The sequence below is a fragment of the Leuresthes tenuis genome, unplaced genomic scaffold (genome assembly GCF_036924035.1).
Source record: "Leuresthes tenuis unplaced genomic scaffold, fLeuTen1.0.hap1 SCAF_20, whole genome shotgun sequence".
In the NCBI taxonomy this organism is placed as follows: Eukaryota; Metazoa; Chordata; class Actinopteri; order Atheriniformes; family Atherinopsidae; genus Leuresthes; species Leuresthes tenuis.
Window position 1 is genome coordinate 10235645 of NW_027325374.1, and position 18857 is coordinate 10254501.

The 18857-nt window shown below is 40.7% G+C and overlaps 2 protein-coding genes across 3 annotated transcripts in view; one reads left to right on the top strand and one right to left on the bottom strand.

Moving 5' to 3' along the window:
* Positions 1–568: 568 nt before the first annotated feature.
* The window catches only part of ppifb (peptidylprolyl isomerase Fb), a 96083-nt gene continuing 77794 nt past the window's right edge, over positions 569–18857 (top strand). Inside the window, exons 1-6 of one of the 2 annotated variants that reach the window (XR_011909227.1) lie at positions 569–810; positions 981–1011; positions 1241–1329; positions 1421–1517; positions 1852–1927; positions 2520–3118. Coding sequence is in view for 1 of the 2 variants with exons in the window: in XM_072374065.1 (XP_072230166.1) it covers positions 658–810; positions 981–1011; positions 1241–1329; positions 1421–1517; positions 1852–1927; positions 2520–2655 (582 nt within the window). In the remaining variant the exon portion in view is untranslated. Of the gene's footprint in view, positions 811–980; positions 1012–1240; positions 1330–1420; positions 1518–1851; positions 1928–2519; positions 3125–18857 lie in introns of those variants that run through there. The other variant, XM_072374065.1, reaches the window with a different exon arrangement.
* Positions 3545–17312, bottom strand: LOC140278937 (zinc finger CCHC domain-containing protein 24-like). Its single transcript, XM_072374064.1, has 4 exons — positions 16885–17312; positions 15484–15684; positions 5416–5580; positions 3545–4672 (listed from the first exon to the last, which is right to left on the bottom strand). Exons 1-4 carry the CDS (start codon positions 17080–17082, stop codon positions 4559–4561), a joined length of 678 nt encoding a protein of 225 aa, XP_072230165.1. The 5' UTR covers positions 17083–17312; the 3' UTR covers positions 3545–4558.

Here is an 18857-nt window from a genome sequence, read left to right on the forward strand (position 1 = left end):
TATTTACGATAAAATGTGCAGCCCGTGTCATTTTATCATTATATCATAAACTTGGAAACTAGAACTCTTGATTTTTGAAAGGTCATTCATGTCAGAATGTTTTCAACATCTCAGACACCTTTGAGAGGTTCTTCAAAGTGCAGCCAGGTGTCTGGTATCAGTTAAATGTCAGTGGCAGCCTAAACGTTCACAGTATTGATTAACATCTCGGTCTTTGCTGGTACAGGATTTTTGTATGTCTGACATGATAAGCCTCCCCTTAGATTAGGTTTTGGGAGAAAAAACTCTTCACACCACATATTTTCAAAGTTATTCTTTTATATGACCAAACTGTTTCCTCATTTCCTTACACTGAACCTCCCATGAAACAGTTTTTAGCCCTCTAATATAATCAAATTGCCACAAGTAAAATGTTCATCGTTATTATCGTTATTATTATCATTATAGACGTTACATATATCAGTTCCTAAAAAATTCCAAAGTACTCAATTACCCATGTTGTTGTTCAGCTCTTATGTAGTTTTCGATAATCTCGCGAGGTTTCAGCAACCAAGCATCCGGTTGCGTAAGAAAGCGTCTTTGCCTCTTATGTGTACGCGTGACATAAGCTCATTTCTGACCTGAAATAAGTGTCTGAGCCACAGTAATTCTGTCAAAATGTTAATTTTCTCAAATAGAATAAAGTTTTGCTCGCTAGCGTTTACCGCTGCCCGCTTGTACAGCACCGGCCCCGCCGCTGCTAACAAAAACCCGATGGTTTACTTTGACATTGCTGCAGACAACGAGCCGCTCGGCAGAGTTACCTTTGAGGTGAGAGGGTCCCCGAAATAACACGTGTGACAAGTGTGTTTATTTAGTTGATTGAGAGTTGGTTTACTGGATTTCCTCATAAGCATGTAGTCTCGGCTGCAGTGTGTCAGTTTTTTCAGGAGAACACGTTGCTCCGTTTGACCCCTGACTGTCTCATTTTTGTCTTTCAGCTCAGCGCAGACGTTGTGCCAAAAACTGCTGGTAAGAACTCTCTGTTCCTTCTATCAAACCACCAAAGAATGCAAGTTTGAATCAGAGGCCAGCTTTGACCTCATCGTGTATAATATGTATTTGTGTCATTGGCCTGACATTCTGCTCATGTTTGTAGCCATCTAAATTTCTCTTAGATTATGTCATCCATTTTTCTCCAAATTTCCCTTGTGTGAGCTTCAGTTGACAGAGAAGTTAACGCAAAGTTTTGCACTTGCAGAAAACTTCCGTGCACTGTGCACGGGGGAGCAAGGCTTTGGTTACAAGGGCTCGATTTTCCACAGAGTGATCCCTCAGTTCATGTGCCAGGTGCGCCTTTCTTCTAATTTCCTCTACTGTGTGCGTTTGTTGTCCTTTGAGCTTGTCAATGTAGACACAGCGATGTGTTTTGTGGCTTCAGGGTGGCGACTTTACGAACCACAATGGAACAGGAGGAAAGTCTATCTATGGCTGGAAGTTTCCTGATGAGAACTTCAAGCTCAAGCACACTGGACCTGGTAATATCCCCTTCCCTTTGGTGGCTGTTGCCATCGCCACTCGTTCGCCATTTCTCCTTTGATATAACTGCAGAGACTCATGCAAAGGTCATGGATGTCCTATGTTAAATTTATAAGAGAGTTTCAAGTATTAATCATAATTATGGGGTAATAGTATTCCTACTGTCCGATATTGCAACAGTTTTGTCATTTTAATGTCTTGCCACCAGGTGGCAGCATTTTCACCTTTCCATTGAAGCTCATGGAGCATTTAAGTGTTTCCCAACATTTTTACAACGTGCTACTCTGTGTGATGGTGATCTGTTTAGTACTGAATCGAAATTCGTTGTTTTAGGCATTCTGTCTATGGCCAATGCTGGACCCAACTCCAACGGATCCCAGTTCTTCATCTGCACTGCTAAAACAGAATGGTAGGCAAATACCTTTTGAAAAGAGCTGGTGTGTGTATTGTGTTATTCTGTTCCGTTTCTCTAGTATTTCTTATAAATTAGTATTTTCTGGGAAGCTGCAGCGTTTATCACGAGCGAAAATGTCTTCAAACAGATTATGTGAGCGGCCACGTGCAATTAAGATACTGCAAACATAAAATATGTGAGCGTTGTGAGCTCCACACTTCATGGAAAAGGAAAATCCTTTATATTGGTACAATTTCAGTCATTTCAGACTAATGATTGATATTTGTGTTTTTCATTCTAGTACAGGGTGTAAAGCAACTTAACAGGGAGTCTTTACAGTCCAGGTATAGATTACCTAAAAGGTCCGATAGTGCTGTCACAGCGGGGGCTGTTCAGTGCTCTCCTTGCTGGGAAAAGCTGGAGATCCCTGCCATGAAAGCAAAATTAAAAAAAAAAAAAATTATATTGATGTTTGCATGGGACTTAAAGTGGCAGAATCACAGCAGGGACCGTCTCGTTGCTCAGCAGAAAGCGGCGAGTCAACATGGATCATCTCACTATTCGAGGCAGCGATATTAAAACAAACCTCTTCTTCTTCTTCATTTAGGCTGGATGGCAGACATGTTGTCTTTGGCAGCGTGAAGGAGGGACTGGACGTGGTAAAGAAAGTGGAGTCCTACGGTTCACGGACTGGGCGAACCTCCAAAAGGATCTCTATCACAGACTGTGGAGAGCTTAAGTAGACTCCCGTGCGAGCAGTGGGCGCAGTCATAGTCTCATCTCCTGCTGTAATCTTAACAGAAGGGTCGGGAGTGAAAGAGGCTCTTTCTTAAGTCAGGGCTCAGAGTACTACCTCTCTGTGCTGAAAATAGATTATCTCAGAAACTCACTTATTTTTTATGTCGGTACTCAAAAGCTGTTTGTGCTTCTTTGGATTGCAATGAAAGCAGTCAGCTGTGTTGTGCTATAAAATATGAACTTACAAAGTGGTGTTCGGTGGTTCCGCTGCATTTCAAACAAAACTTTTCTTCCTTTTTCATTTTTTTTTTCCGTTTTTTTTTTTTGTTTTTTTTTTTGGTAAAGTGGCATTTAAATGTTACAATGGGTATATATTTTTCTAAATATATATGGTTGTCATTGCTACTTGGTTTAATGGATTCATTCTAATGGACGAACCACACTTGAGGAACTGGCTGAATTAAAGCTGTTTGACTACTGATCTTATACAGTTGAGTACTTAATTTGCTTACAAGGTTTGTCAGGAAGAATGTTTCTGTCGGTATAATCGCATCTGATGAAGAAACTGCTTCTTTACCGGTCCAAATCACTTTGACTCTTTGGGTACTGTTCATGTACTTCAGGCAAATTATAGCACAAGACTGTATTAAAGTAATTCCTAATTTTACTTTTTTGTTAAGTAAAACATCTCAAGTTCTCAACAGTATTGCGAGACGTACAAATGTGTAACGTCTTGATCGGTAAATGTTTGAGAAAGCATCTGTTCCCAGCCAGACCTCCAAAGACACTAATAGAGTCCTCTCATCTATAGAGGCATTTAAAACAAGTACAGGCTTGTACGAAGTACATTAGTATTTGAGACATAATCAGAAACACATTAAACATGTTTTGAAAAAAAAAAAAAAAAAGTTTTAATGCAAGAATAATCGCATTACTCCAATTAAGGCACATTAAATGTTTCACAGCATTTTAAGCAGACGTCAAAATGATAATTCTGTCCCATATTCATTTATTACCAAAACAACAGGGAAAATGTATCCTGGGAGGCAACAAGCACACGCAGTCTTTGCTTAAACCTATATGACTCCTGGTGCTTTCAGATTTTTCATCTTATATTTAAATGCTTTTTGTCTCGTGATAAGATGTTCCACAAAAAAAGCCCTTTGAGTGTTTTTTAGCCAAGTTATAGCAGTTGCGATTACCTTTTGTTAGTAAAGAAAAGATTTATACCTCATATTTCAAAGTGTTCTCATCATGAACTACCTGCGAGGTGTGTTCACAACCAGTTGTACATAGTTTATCAAAAACATAAAATAAGTGTTAGTTGGCTAAGGTAATCCTTTCCAAAAAGTAATATTCAACAAAACAGTATGGCTTCAAAATATATTCAGAAATGATATACCCATTAGTGCTAATAATACAGATATGATTGCAGACATATTAATACTGCAACACTTTCTTAGCGAAGACTTGCATATTTTATACAAAAAAAAATATATAAGTTATTTCTAAAAAATATACAAATAACAAGTAATAGAGAATCTTCGTCTGAGACTTTTTGTTCCGACATGTTGGAGTGGAAACGGACACGGAGACAAAATTTCTTCATTCACAGTTGGCAGGATTCATGGTTCATAGTTAGGATTTTAAATGAATATTCACACAGAGATAACAAGAGCGTCTTAAAAGAACCCAGCGAAGTCAGAAGCACTCGTCTCCTTTTAGAGATACTGCAGAGACGGAGCCTCTTCTACCAAGAGTCACAGTGTCAGAGAGGATAAATCATGAACCATTAGATGTATGGCAGTACAATAACTATTCATTAGCATGTCTTTTTTAGAGACTTCAGTATCACCATCCCTTTCTTTTTTTTTTTTATATAAAACTTTGTCAGGCAAGCAGAGGCTGTTACTGCACGCGACGGCAGTAGTAGCCGAGGACTTTGCATTTTTCACACAGGTGTTGTGGATGCTCCTTGCTCTGGTCAGACACATCCAAGCCGTCCGGTTTCTCCAGAGGTCTCTGGAACAAAGAAAGAGGATCATTCCACAGCGTCACGGTTTCTGTCCACGGTAGTTATGTTTAACACCATTAATGACCCGTGGAGAAGGTAAAGAAATTCAGTTAATCCGATATGGGGGATCGTGGCAAATGGGTGATGGCGTCCAAACGTTCATGCTGTTCACTGCACGGGTGAATTTAAACTTAACGTCTGTAAAAAAATAAATAAAAAAGACCCTGATCCAGGTGGTTTTATTGGTTTCATGAGAAGACCAGAAAAATAAATTTAGCTAACATAAAACTCTTATCTTTCATTCAGATTTTAAATTAACTAACCTCTGTCTTTACTACCTCTCAGCTAACTATCATCATCCTACCTTGTATTTGTGTATAAGCAGAACTTCATCTAAGTCCTCAAGACTCAAACAGTTGGACTAAACTGTGAAGCAACCAAACAGTTGCTCCTAAAAGAAAAGGATGAAGACACTTTTTCCAGCGCCTGTTCTGACTTAAAGCAGCTTTTTGCCTCAACAGTCATGCTACGAGGAAATATACTGTGACAGCATGTGGCCACTGCACATGTCTTACTTCAATGTTACTTTACTGGCACATCGAGTGCAGTGAAGCAGTGTCTTCCTGTGAGGGTTTGGACTGCACGGGTCAGGTTAAAACAGTGCGAGGGGCCCGTTTAACACTCCATCGAGTTCACATGAACAGGATCTGAAGCCTGTTTCCTGATGACCTCTGCTCAGATGTACAGTTACCTGCTTGTGAGGGTAAACGTTAATGTGGCACTTGATACATTCTTGTCCCATGTTGGCCCAGGAGTTCCCGCTCATCCACTTCCTCTTGCATTTAGGGCACTTATATTCACCGAAACACCTCTTCTTTCCCTGATACGGGGTCAGGCCTTCACCTTTGGGTCGAGCCTGCAAAAGAATTGGAAGCACACACTTTCTGGATTATTGTCCTCATGTGCAACCCAACTGTGGCATGTAAGCCTTAACAGCTCGGCAAACATTATGGCTTTTGCCTCTCACCACCTTTAGGAGGAGACTTGACGGACATGTTTAGTTTCTTTGGAAGGAAGCCAACTCAAAGATTTATGTGATTGCAATGGGAAGTGATAGCAGACCTGTGGGGGGTCCAGAGAGTTAAGTTTTGTCTGTGGAATTGGATGATTATTTGCTTTGATGGCTAAGCTTTATAGTGTTAAATGAGCCTTACATTTCCCATAGAAGTTAGTTGTATCTGAACTGGTTGTAAAGGAACCTCTTTTGAATTTAAACGCATTCATTTAAACTCATTCAAAAGAGGTTGTAATATACTATTAGACACAATTTATTTGTTGGACAGTGAAAAAAAAGAGTCTCGACTTTCCCATTAGACATGAGCTCCCTCCCTCCAGCTGTGGTCCCAGGGGGACATGAAGGAGGCCTTGGCCTGTAGAGGGGACCAATGGGAGAGGCCACACTGCTGTAGGACAAATACCTCAGGCTCTCAGTCATCCCTCCCAGCTTCCCCCAACACACCAATCAGAATGCACAGATCAGAGAAGGCAGGAAATAAAACCCAGATGAACTCTGCACTTTTGCAACATGACAAAACCCTGAACACCCCCCCCCCTCCCCCCTCCCCCCCAAAAAGTTTTAAGTGACAAGCACCTTTGCTGAAAAGTAGGGCAAATTCAAATTAAGACTGAATCTCAACCACTTCAGGTATTGTTTTGATTTCAAAGCATATATGTCACGCTCAAAATGAATCCCAGATTGTTTAAATAATTTTCAGGACAACAACTTTTTTAACGCGGCCAGTTTGAAGCATTTCCACGCCTGTGTTTGCATCATTCAGCCACAATGAGGCACTATAAGAGGTCACTTTTGATGGCAACCCACACATTCTCGGGTGTCTACATGGCGAGAGGACAGATCATCATTTTCCTGAGGGAGGAAACAGCTTTCACTCTTCAGAACAAGCTAAACAAACTCAACCTACAGCCTGAAGCCCACAGGGCATCAGAGGGCATGGCACACTCCAGAGTTTCCACTGGTCACATCAAAGATGTCACTGACCCTGACAGACCACATAGTATACATCCCACTTTTTGACCTAACAGTTAAATGACTTACAGAGAGAAGAATGGATAGAGTGAAGGTGGAAAAATGTACAAATCCACTGCCAAGCTATCTGTGTACTTCACACACCATTGCAAAATCAAACATTACAGGGCATTACATCATCTGCACACATCCAAGATAAATTTTTTTTTACCATGATAAATTATAACAGTCATGTTGCCTGACTTGAAAAGCAAACATTAAGGTACTTTTTAATCAGTATTAAGATATGATCATATTATGACGACACTATCCCGTCGAAAAGATCTTATCTTTTCTTATTTTTCTCTTTTATTTTCCTCAAAACCAAATGAAAGTTAGAAATGTAAAACTGAGACATCTTTTATCTGGGTACTGGGCTTTAGTGGCTATGGATGAGCATACAACAGTGGGCTCATTATCTTCGTCAAACAGAAAAACCCAAAGCAGAAACTTCGAGTTTAATTGAAGATTTCTGCAGCCTGAGAAAAAACTGTTTTAGGATTAATTTATATCAAATTATTTTATTATGTATACTGAAACATATTTGCTCCATCAACCGTAACTTTGACAACCATATTGTGGCCCTTAATCAGCCTCAGAGTGGACAGAGCTAAGATAAGCTTGATACAAAGATCATTGTACCCTGTTGAAAGAGGCCCAGGAGGTGGCTGCCATCATCTGGAAACCATCAGGATAAACAATGGAGTACTCCAAATCCCCACCCCTCCCCCTCCTCACCCCCCTCCCTCTCACCGCACTCCTATACCCCCATGAGATATTCAACCTGGAGCACAAGCCCACTGGATACCATGTGGTCAATTACTCCACACTAACAAAACCACTGTGCTAACTCTCCCTCACAGAGTTTAATTTGTGTCAGACCCCCACCAGCTGTTACCAAAGCAAAACAACACATTAAGGCCTGGACTGGAATCCACTGCAGTAAGACTTCATCCCACTTCAAGTGCCTAAAGCTTTTATTATTTGGTGAAATCTATCATCTCCAGAAGCAATTGTTTCTTCTACCAAGTGAAGTCAAATGAGTAAATGTTTAATTGGCAGGAATAAAAGACTCTTTCTCAAATTATTTGTGCAGTATAAATGCCAAAGAGTCACTGATTATGGTCTCTCCAATGCAAATGAAAACATTAGCTGCTCTCCTCTGTTTAAATTGTTGTCTAATGAATATCTTTGTGTCTCTGAAGTGTTTGTCAAACAAAATAAGCTATTTGGGAAATATCAGCTTGGGCCGGATTCTACTTCACTGAGCAGCTTTCCAATAGTAAAAGTGACCAAATAAGATGAAGTGTAAATGGCTTTACACTGAATGCTTTACACTGAAGTGACTAAGAAGGGCTGTTTTTTGTACTGATGGAAAAGCATCTGAAAGAAATGTTCTGAGGATATATTTCAATAAAAATGCAATCTATGAACAAATTGGGACGCTGTGTGGACTGTAATGGAGGTGAAATGGCAGGCGCAATTGAAGAAAATAAGGAATATCTAACATATTCATCAACTAAATCAGTTGAATTGCAAATTAAAATGTCCATAAAATCCAACTGTTCGGATGAAAATCAGTGTCATAAATGAACATCTCATTCTTTCCACTGACAGCTCGGTGTCATTTTATCAATAAATCAGCTCCAGAACATCTACTAAAGTATCACTTTAACAGACAGCGTAGCTAGAAAGTAACTACACCGGCAAGTCATTGTCGTGGTCACGCACTCCTGCTCTCTAGGTGCTAAACTCAGTAGTTCCATCTTCAACACAGGTTTAAAATGTATATTAAACCTTTTTACCAAACTGATAAGCACAAACCCCAATTTAATGATTCAAGGAGGCAAGATGCTGGCTGGCCAGTGGAAGCTAAATGTTGTCTCACCCAATGGTGCTTCATCTTTTTAAAAACAAACAAGGGCCAATTACCTCCCTTACAGAAACATCAATATGTTCAGTGATGACTTTATGCAGACATAGCACAAAGCGTTTTTCTACAAATACTGCATATTTGAAATCCTGACTGGATTAGTCCAAACAGATGCAATTAGATACAAACAACAGGAGGTCAAAGGGCAGGTGATTGGTTTTGTATTTTCTCAGACAGCTCTCCCGAGAGCCTTTAAACACACTGAATATTTCCCCCCCACACACACATTCACGTACATTTTACTTCTCAGCATCTATTTCTCACACAGAACTGTTTTTATTGGGGGAAAATAAGCTGCCAATATGCACACTGCTGAGTCCAATGTCTGAGCTCTACTCATGTTGATGACATATACAGCTGTAAACCAGTGTTATGTTTCACAATGAGTGAATGGCAGGGGCAGGTGGTCTGGCAGACAAACAAGAAACCCAAATGCAAAAAATTCCCAGCTTCAGCTGGAAACATGGGGTATGGAAAGTAGGTGGGTAGGTTTGTAACTACCATAGAAAAAGAAAAGAAAAGGCAAACGTGTCAGTTGTAGTTCAAACTGGAAAAACTGCAATGTAAAATCCTAAAATCCATCCAGAAAAACTGATGTCATATTTAAAACATGCAACCACGTAAAGGCTGAGCTCTGCAGCATTTTCCTATAAATTTATTAGCTTTGAACGGATTACAGATGCTGTTTATCAAAGGGAGTCTATCTACCCCACATTCCAGGGTTTCCTCTATCTTGCTTGTCCTCCTTGGCAGATGCTTCTGCCAAAAGCAACAGACGGAATATTGCGTGTAGATAAGACAGCTATCAGCAGTAAAACAAAAGGACCAAAGCAACAGTAATCAGTCAGAGTTGTGTGGGATTGCCCAGTTCGAAACTTGCCTGTGAACTACATTGTTCCACCTGAATGGAGGCACATTGTGTAGTTCAAAATATTGCTGTTTTCACTTAGAGGCACTTCCATGTTTGCTTCATGGCAAATGCTGGGAGTGGTTGAAAATGTCTATTTTTCTGACTTTTATTTAATCTGACTTCTTGCTGCAACCAGATATGTTGCCCCCTGCTGACCATTAGAAAGAATGTAGATAACACCCTTCTTTTATGTAGGCCCAGTCTCAAATTCTCCTCTTGGCCCCTCCATTTTGCAGTGCATTTGATGCTCCCTTTACTTTCGGGGATCAAAGAATACTGATCATCTACCCCTTCATGGCTAGATGACTCATACTCCTTGAATCCCTAAAGGGGATACCTTGCGCCTGCCAAACAGAGGGATAGGGACAAATGGCAGGGTCAAAGTTTAAAACTGGGTTTAGACCAGAGACTGTATGGATATTAGTGAACTTTAGAGGGGCTTGTAGACGGATTAGACTTATATTAGAATCAATTGTCTCAACAAGAACTAAGGACAGTTTTCAAAATGTTTAGCCATCCATTGAAAGAACAACTTAAACTGCAAGAATTTGATTTGTTCTGTTTGTTGGTCTGTTAAAAAAAAAACTGATTTCTTGTAAGCGCTGGATACAGCAGAATTTTATATTCAAAGTTTAATATTTTGGGAAACTCTGTCATGGTAAATTGAAAATTTGGAAAAATACAACTTGTGTGCCCCTTCCTCTATGCTGTGCTTCAGCTCATCCATCAAAACCCCTCCCTTTGGAGGAGACTGTTTTAAAGCCAGTTTAGGGCTTACACAGCCACGAGGCCTTTGTAACTTCAATATCCAATCAGTGTGCTCACATAGACATGGAAACCAAGTACCCAGCTTTATACATACAGACCAGTAACTATGGCAGCTGTAGTAGTGGCAATGATTGATACAACAAATACTCCTCCTGGCTCTTACGGGTTGTTTTTATTCAGCTATAATGGATTTTTTTCAAATTGCATTCAAAACACATTGAAATAGGCCAGAGAAAGCAGATTTTTTTCTACTTTTGTCTATTGCCAAATTGCTAAATTATTTATTGGTTAAATGTCAAACTTGTCATTTAATGATAAGCGACAAAGACTGAATTTACATATGGCAAAACTTTGGTAGAAATTTAATATCAATATAACATAATTTCATCAGAGTAGAATCAAGTGGGGCTGCTCGGTGGTGTGGTGGTTAGCACCGTTGCCACAGGCCTGGCTGGGGCCTTTCTGTGTTGCGTTCTGTGTTTAGTTCTCCCAGCTTCCACCCAAAAACATGCAATTAGTGACTCTAAATTGACCCTAGGGGTGAGTGTGAACGTGGATGGTTGAGTGTACCCCGCTTCTTGCCCAATGACAGCTGGGATAGGCTCCGAAATCACCATGGGTCCCACTACTTGTTACCCTGCCATGTTTACCATGTGGCTACAGGCTAAACACTGGCTCTAGAGCAGGCATTTCATTGTGACTACAATAGTTTTACATGCCAAGCTAAAAGGGGAGGGTAGTTCATTTGGATTTATTTTTGCAGTTAATACTTTTGTCAAACTGGATCTTTAAGCTAAAAATATCTCTGTTTACCCTTAAGAACCAAATATAAATTAAGGAATTCCATGATTCCCTGCAATTATCAAAAGTTCCCATTTGATTATTGAAGCAGGCTTTTCCTCTCCATTCAAAACTGATTCAACTGTAACTGTAAAGGCGTACACCCACTTCCTATACAACTCACTGTTTCCAAAAACACATTGTGGATGCTGTCGTCTCTAGGCAGCTCACTCTCTGGGTTTTTAAATGTGAGTCTGACAGTCGCTTCTCTGCACAGGCAGAGAGACGGAGATGACTCCAACCATGAGGAGCTGTACGAACAATACAGCCTGACTTCCTGACCTTTGATTCCACAGCCCCTCTACAGAAACAATGCTCTCCTTATTTTTTCCAAGCCCTTCCCACCATACACCCATCTACTGTCAGCACTCTGTCGTTTGGCTCTACTTTTTATAGTAACCAGGTTCAGCTACTTAATTGACAAAGTGTCATTAAAATGTTGTGGCCCAAGGATGAGGGGGTGAAAGGTGTTAAACTTACACACATCAGGTTATTTGTAACAATCTTAAAATCAACATTTTGCAAAGGAAGCAAGACTGTCAGCTTAGCAATTCAATTAATACCAAAGTATGAACGTTAGCTGTCTCAAGCCATGAAATGCCTCAGATTCCAACCAACAAGAACAAAAAGTAGACTGTTCATTAGTGACAGCTTCAGAAGAACGTTAAACTGAAGAGACCTTTTTGTCATGACGACAGCTTCACAATCACCACTTTGGGTCTGAAATATTAACAACACATGATAAAATCTGACATCATCTTTCGAAAGCAGAGCAAGCGTGGGCAGAGAGCCAGACACATAAATGGTTTCCACATTTTGCAGATTCTGAAGGGTGCGGCTGCAAAGAAAAAGAAAAAATCATCCTTTGACGTCTTAACCTCCTCCTGAGGCCAGTACCCAACTCTGCAGTGTGCGGTGCTGAGTGCAGTTGTTGACATGCTGAGTAGACAGTGTTTTTCCTGTCTTTAAGAACAACTGCAACCCAAATGTATGCACTTATACTTTTACTTTTCAATCATTATTTACCACCTCAGGCTCCCTGATACTGAAGTATCATATGTCTCCATCAAGAGGGTAACTTTCAGGTTTGATACTGACCACATTCCTCTACAAAAAAAGGCTGTTAAAGGCCCTACATACTCTATACCTGCATGGTCCCTTTCTCATCTTACTGACAATTTGACTGAAAACCACTTAATTATGAAAGTCTGCAACAAATCCAAAGCACATTCATGCAAATAAGAAGTGTTAAATCACATTTTTTATCAAAGAATTAGATGACATGTGGTACACACCATTTTCTGTGCACTTTTTGGTCAGCACATACATCAGAGAAGAGACGCAACCTAATGACTGCTAAACTTTACGAGCTTTCACAGCTGATGCACTGATTGTCTACTCTGTCAAGATGTAAGATTTTAGTGCTGACAGAGAGCTTTCAGGCCTTTCCAAGTTTTCAACGTTTGTTGTGTTTCAGACAAATATATTTGATAAATTTTTTTCTCATCGGCCCACGCACATTTTAATAAGAATAAATAAAAGACTGAAAATCCCAATCCTCCTTACTGAAGTCCAGCTGCGTCTAACTGAATTTCTGGGAAATAATCAAAAACATACCCAATTGTCTATGTAAGTTCTGGCAGTTGATGGTGGCAGACCTTCATTCAGAGTGAATGGAGGTCAAAAGACTAGTCTATAGACCTCCGAGGCAAGATTCAGACAAGGCACAGATCTGAGGAAGGATACAAGATAATTCCGGCAGGATTTTAAGTTCCCAAAAGCACAACAGCCTTCATTGTTCTGAAATGGAAGAGGTTTAGAGCCAACATCGGGCTTCCTAGATCTGACTGAGTATGCTTACCAACTCCTGGTATAGGTCATGGTTATTTCTCGCTTGCCTTGACTACTGCAATGTTCTTCTGGAGGGGTTTCCAACATGCACAGTAAAGCCCCTAAAACATGATTTGAAAAAACATTTGTGTTTGATCAACCCAAAAGGGCACATGTAACTCCGTTCTTCATCGAATGCCACTGGCTACCCATAGCTGTCCAATTCAAATTAATTTCACTACTGCAAACTATAGAGAGTTTGCTGGTTTTGCGCTCTAAACAAATGCACCGGCATCACATTCTTAGTACCAAGGAAAAGGCTTTTCCTCAGGATTTCTTTATATTTTTCTGTTTCCATCTTTCCCACAGTGCTCCTCTAAGGAACAACATCTGGCCCTGCCATCCCTACTCAGTCAGTGTCTATCCATCAGTCTCTATCCAGACTGTTGGCATATGTGGAGAAAACCAAGCATTGGACATCACCCCATTAATACCACCCCTCCAGTCAAATATGGTGAGGGCAGCATTCCTCTATTAGGAAATGTTGCTGCGACGGTGGCTTGGAGAATGGAGAAAAATATAGAGCACTCCTGAGTGAAAAGCTTTTTTTTAGGCAAAAGCTCAAAGAACACTACCATGAAAATACAAGAGTGACTTCAGGAAACTGTGAACGTTCTGGATGAGCTCACCCAGATTCACGACCTGCACTCTGCACGTCTCTGGAGTGGCTTGAAAATTATGTCCCCTCCCATCCAGTTTGGTTTAGCTTGAAACCCTTTTCCAAGAAAAAAAATGAAGACGCCTCTGAATAAAAGGGATGCTGAGCCTGTAGTATCACTCCTAATGATTCTACAATGGCAAATTCACAGAGAGTGAAAGGCTTGCGAAGTGGTCCAATCAGCAGCGATGAGACAACTCAGGCACAATAGTCAACACGAAGCGTTTGATTATGTGCTGGAAAAAAACACTTAAAGAAAAGTCTGCCAGATGTCTTAATTCCAGAAACCCCCCCAAAAAACAAGTTTTGATGATGTTTTGGTGACAATGGGTTGATCAGTATTTCATCTCATCTGTGTATGTGTGCTGGTGGTGTGCTTTAAAAATAGTTCAGAGATTAGTTTCATTATTTAGATTGAGGGTACTTCAATCCAAACACTTCATTTCTGAAACTCTGAAAATGAAAGTCAGACATTGTTTCGGTGAAACTGCCAAGTGTGCACAGATGTGAAAGTGTTAGGAACTATAGGTTCAATGCAGAATATTTTCTCCAAATTCCTTACATTCCTACAAGGCCTGTGTTCCATACTGATCTGCATCAATCTTCTCCTTGTTGTCAGCGATGAACTTTCAGAGAACATAGGAGAAGGAAACTAAACTGTGGTTCGAGTCCTGTATAATAAACCAACATTTTTGCTCATTGTTGAAAAGAAAGTGAAAAGAAAAGCTTGTAAAGTTTGCTATTTGCTAGTCTGCCAAGGGAGCATGTAGCCTAGCCGGAGCCAGCAGTTCGTTAACTTGGCATACAGGCTGGAAACTCTTCAAAAATTGTAAAAACAACTATGACAAAGTTGTGTGCCACAAAACAGAGACAGATTGTCTCTTTACCTAAAACTAATTAACAGTCTGCCAGTTCCTGCTACGTATATACCATCCAGATGCATTGATAGTGTCAATTTCCTGACAAATTGTAGCCAACAAATCTTCTATTACAACCACAGCTAAATACGTTTATATGTTAACTCACATGTTAATATGCCAATGTTGCATCTTTTACATTAAAGAACAAAAAAAGCCTAAAGGAAATTTACCTAATAGCCTTCTTATATAGCTGACCTGGTTTATCAGCTATTTGAATAAAATAAATTTTGCTTCCTGGACAAATCGTGTCCACCAGCTGTTTGATTATTTCAATTACACCTAACAAATGTCAGGCATTTCCTTCTGAACATGATCAATGAGGACTCACAGCTGCACATAAGGCAGTGGTAATATTTCTTTCATGTTTGGAGAGGAGGTTGTGCCGAGCCCCACACAGAAACCTATCATCTTTCATTAAGGCCAACTCTGAGATCAAATCTGGCATCTGCTGCTCATTACCAGCCTGCCGCAGTACAACTAATTCAAATATGTGCTGAGGAATCTATTTCGCACTGAGGAAATCATGCAAACATCATATTCCGACATTGGAATTTGGAGTTTAAATTCAAAATCGGGGGTGGGCACCTACAAGAGTGAGTAGGCATATGGATTTCATTTTAATTTCTATTATAAATGTTGTGAGACATGTCACCATATACTCTTGATTTATTTCTCTTAACCGTACAGCCCTTTATGCATTCTACAAATCTCTTTTGACAAACAACTTAAATGGCCCACACTCTGCACAGCTGTTTCGGTTTAGGCTTTTGCGGATCTGTTTCCGACTGATGTGCAGCATCACCGTCTGGCTCACCTGAGGGCAGTCTTTGATGTAGTGTCCTTTGTTGAAGCAAAGGTGGCACAGATAGTTGGGCGGTGGCCTCTTGCTGGATTTGCGTGTCTCGGGAGACAGGGAGAGGTCTGAGAAATGGTCCGCCAGAGAGCTCAGGCCATCCACAATATTGTTGAGAGACCCATAGGGTGAGGACCTTTTGTAGAAATTGTTATTCAAGGCCTGTAAGAGAAAATAATTCACAAAGAGGATAAATAACTGCTATTGAAACCAGGATTATGTAAAGCAGAGCTCAAGCTACTGATTCTTTTTTTTGTTGAACAATCATTTAGTTATGTATTTTTCAAAATAACTGAAACTAGTTAAGAGATACCTGAAGAGTAGCAAATGTCTGATGTTTTTGCTTGAGAACATTTTTTCCTTCAATGATTAGTTAACTATTATTTTAAGCTCTGCAAAGAAGTTTCTCTCATTTCACAAAACACAGAACGTTACTATGGAGACCCTACGATGAAAGAGCATCTCACATGACTCAGTCCTTCACCCTGATTGATTCTCCTGTTTGTCGCTCTGACAGTACAGCCAGCGTTATTTGATTTCTGCAGATGTGCAGTCTCTACTGTGTTTACTGTGTGAACTAATGGTGTCCATTTCCTCCTCAGAACAAAATGTCTTTGTCATGCATTCCTCCAACTGGTCCCGCTGGCAAGACATAATCAGCATCATTGTGCTTCTGGAGGAGACGGGTGCTATGGCACCGTGGGGAAAACACGAAGACCAGGCTGCAGACGCTGTCTGTTTACTCCGAAGGCATCACAGACATCCAATTGTCAGTTTACTCTGTCTTCACAGACAGTAGCCTTTACATACAGTATCTCCTGTGTACAATTACAACAGAACATTTTAATTGTTTAAATTTCTATGTATTTTCAAGTGTTTCAAAATGGGTAAAAGAGAAGGGTCAGAGGGTCAGCATAAAATCAAGCAACAGTCTCCAATGAGTTACACATCTGACCATGCAGAGGCCAGTCAGAGTGAGCTCTAACATTTCTAAAATCTTGTGAGAGATCTTTCTCAACCTGCCGTTCCTCCTCCAGCTGCTTACTGACACCAGAACAGTTTGAACACACTCGGGCACTATACCAGGATACAAAACACATATTCACATACGGCCCACCCACCACACTGCGACCCAATGAAGGCATGCAGGTGAGGTTTACTGTACGTGCAGCGAAAATAGCCATGAGAGAAGAGAGAGAGAGAGGGGGGGGGGGGGGGGGGGGGGGGGGGGGGGGGTTACAGATGCGCAGCGTGGATAAAAGTTTTGTCCAACAATGGTAAGTGCAAGCTGCAACACTGTCGTGCAAAGTGTTAAAGTGTTAATCAGTAACATGTGATGGCGCAGCATCTTATTCATGCTACCTCACTGTTCAGATGGAAGAAGTTGTTGAGATAGTTGGAGCTCAGATCCGCTGCGCTGCGCTTGTTCGCGTCCTGAGAAGTGTCCGAGTCGATTTTGAAGCCATCGAAAGCGCTGCCCTGCGTGTCTTGTAAAGACATATAGACCCAGCTGAGCAGCTGTGCAGGTTGGTATACGCCGGTCTCTATAGCAGACATCATATTGTCTCTGGAGGACTGCGCCTTTCGGAACAGCACCGTCAGAACCGCAAGGTTTTCTGGATCACCCAACTTCTTTGTGTCATCCCTTAGCTCCGGTTGACTGCGTGGAATCCTTGTGTTTTCACCTGGGGAGCTCCGGGAGGACCCCTCAAACGGGGACAGCAGTAACAGGGTGGAAACTTGAGGAACCAAAGCCAGACTGTTAGTTGGATCCCCGAAGCTGCGCTCCGGACAGGACTCTGGTTTGCGTCACAGCAAATAGGAGGTCCCACATGGTTTGCATCTCTGCTAACACTTTCTTGACATACAGCCATAGAAGCCAGAAATCATCGGAGGAGCCCACAGTGCACAGTTTCATTATCAAAAATAGTAATGGAGATGAAAGTGTGTTTCCCTTATTAAACAATAAAATATCTTACACAAAACGCTATATGTACAATTAAAAAGTTTTTTTAAACTTAACATTTTATGGCACACAGTTAAATAATCAGCTAACAACTCTGTTAATTAGGATGCCTTTACTGACAATCAATTTTTAACACCAACTTTAGAAGACTATAAGGCCCACAGTTCCTCCCCATCATGTAGACTGCTGCCATCTAGTGTTCTGAGGTTGTGTGCACCCTGGGTGCGCGTTTCTCTTTCACCCAGTCACTATTTGCACTCTTTACAATCACACGCCGATGAACAAGTGGGGTGGAATGGCTTTTATCGACCTTCCTATTGAGGACAGGTCCTAGGAACCCAGGTCCTATACAAGTTAGGGGCAATCTGTAAAGTGTGAACAGTAGAAGAATGAAATTATCTGAAAATGATTTGAACTGTATATTTAATTCCAAATTGTTCAAGAAGAACACAGAAAATGTTGAGGGTGATAAATGTTCTTTCTGTTGAGGCTTGAACAAGTTTTGATCGTATCCTGGTTCATATCACTGGTACACTTAAGGCTGAATAACAACTTTGCCAAATCAAATTCTGATTTTCACGTTTTATAGTGGTGCTCTAATGGCCTGCCATCAGTTCAGACTTATCTGTTTGAGACTTTTTATACTTTGTCTCAGCCCATGTGAAATGAGTCTTGGCCTGTACCTTGTATATAGTTTTTCTTTGCTTATCTTTTACTTGTGGATGCAGGAATAAACTCTGCTCACTTTGAGGGGTCTTTAAAAGGACTGCTGTGCCCATGAGGTTATTTCCACTACAGAATTGTGCAAGTGTTTAATGCGCTCAGAGTCCAGAGCCAAAAGATTACAAAGTCTGAGTTTAACATGAGAAGATGTGGACAGAAGAGCCAACACCCAAGCACAACATGGAAACTGGTTACATTCCAGTCTCAAAACATGGGAAATGTTGTATCCTGCAAAAAATAAAAAGACCTTGCGGATCAAACTCTAAATATTTCAGGACTTATCTGAGAAGTTATAGCACAAACTGTCAGAGAACGGTTAATGAGACACCAGGTACAGTAGGATTTTAAGAGCAAGAGTCTAGAGTTGTTGACGTTCATGATTTCTACAGCTCAGGTGAGGGATTTCTACAGCAAAAAAAGCTAGCTAAGGGCAGTGATGAGTTATTTAAACAACTGCAGGTGTCCAAGGTCCATTTCCACAGCTGACTGTGCGGATAACTCCTGCACAGCAATGACACCTTTTGTGTACATGGTTGTTTGTCTCTGTGGGGCCCTGTGATAGACTGGTGAGCCGTCCAGGGTGTAACCTGGTGGGAATAAGCGGGTATAGAGAATGAATGGATGGATGGATGGATGGATGGATATA

Excerpts from the sequence above, each read along its gene's own strand:
- LOC140278937 (XM_072374064.1), bottom strand. The coding sequence starts at position 17,082 with ATGATGTCTGCTATAGAGACCGGCGTATACCAACCTGCACAGCTGCTC. Across the intron at positions 5,581-15,483 it reads ACATCAAAGACTGCCCTCAG|GCTCGACCCAAAGGTGAAGG; the intron begins GTGAGCCAGACG and ends ATTCTTTTGCAG. Across the intron at positions 4,673-5,415 it reads ACGTTTACCCTCACAAGCAG|AGACCTCTGGAGAAACCGGA; the intron begins GTAACTGTACAT and ends TCTTTGTTCCAG.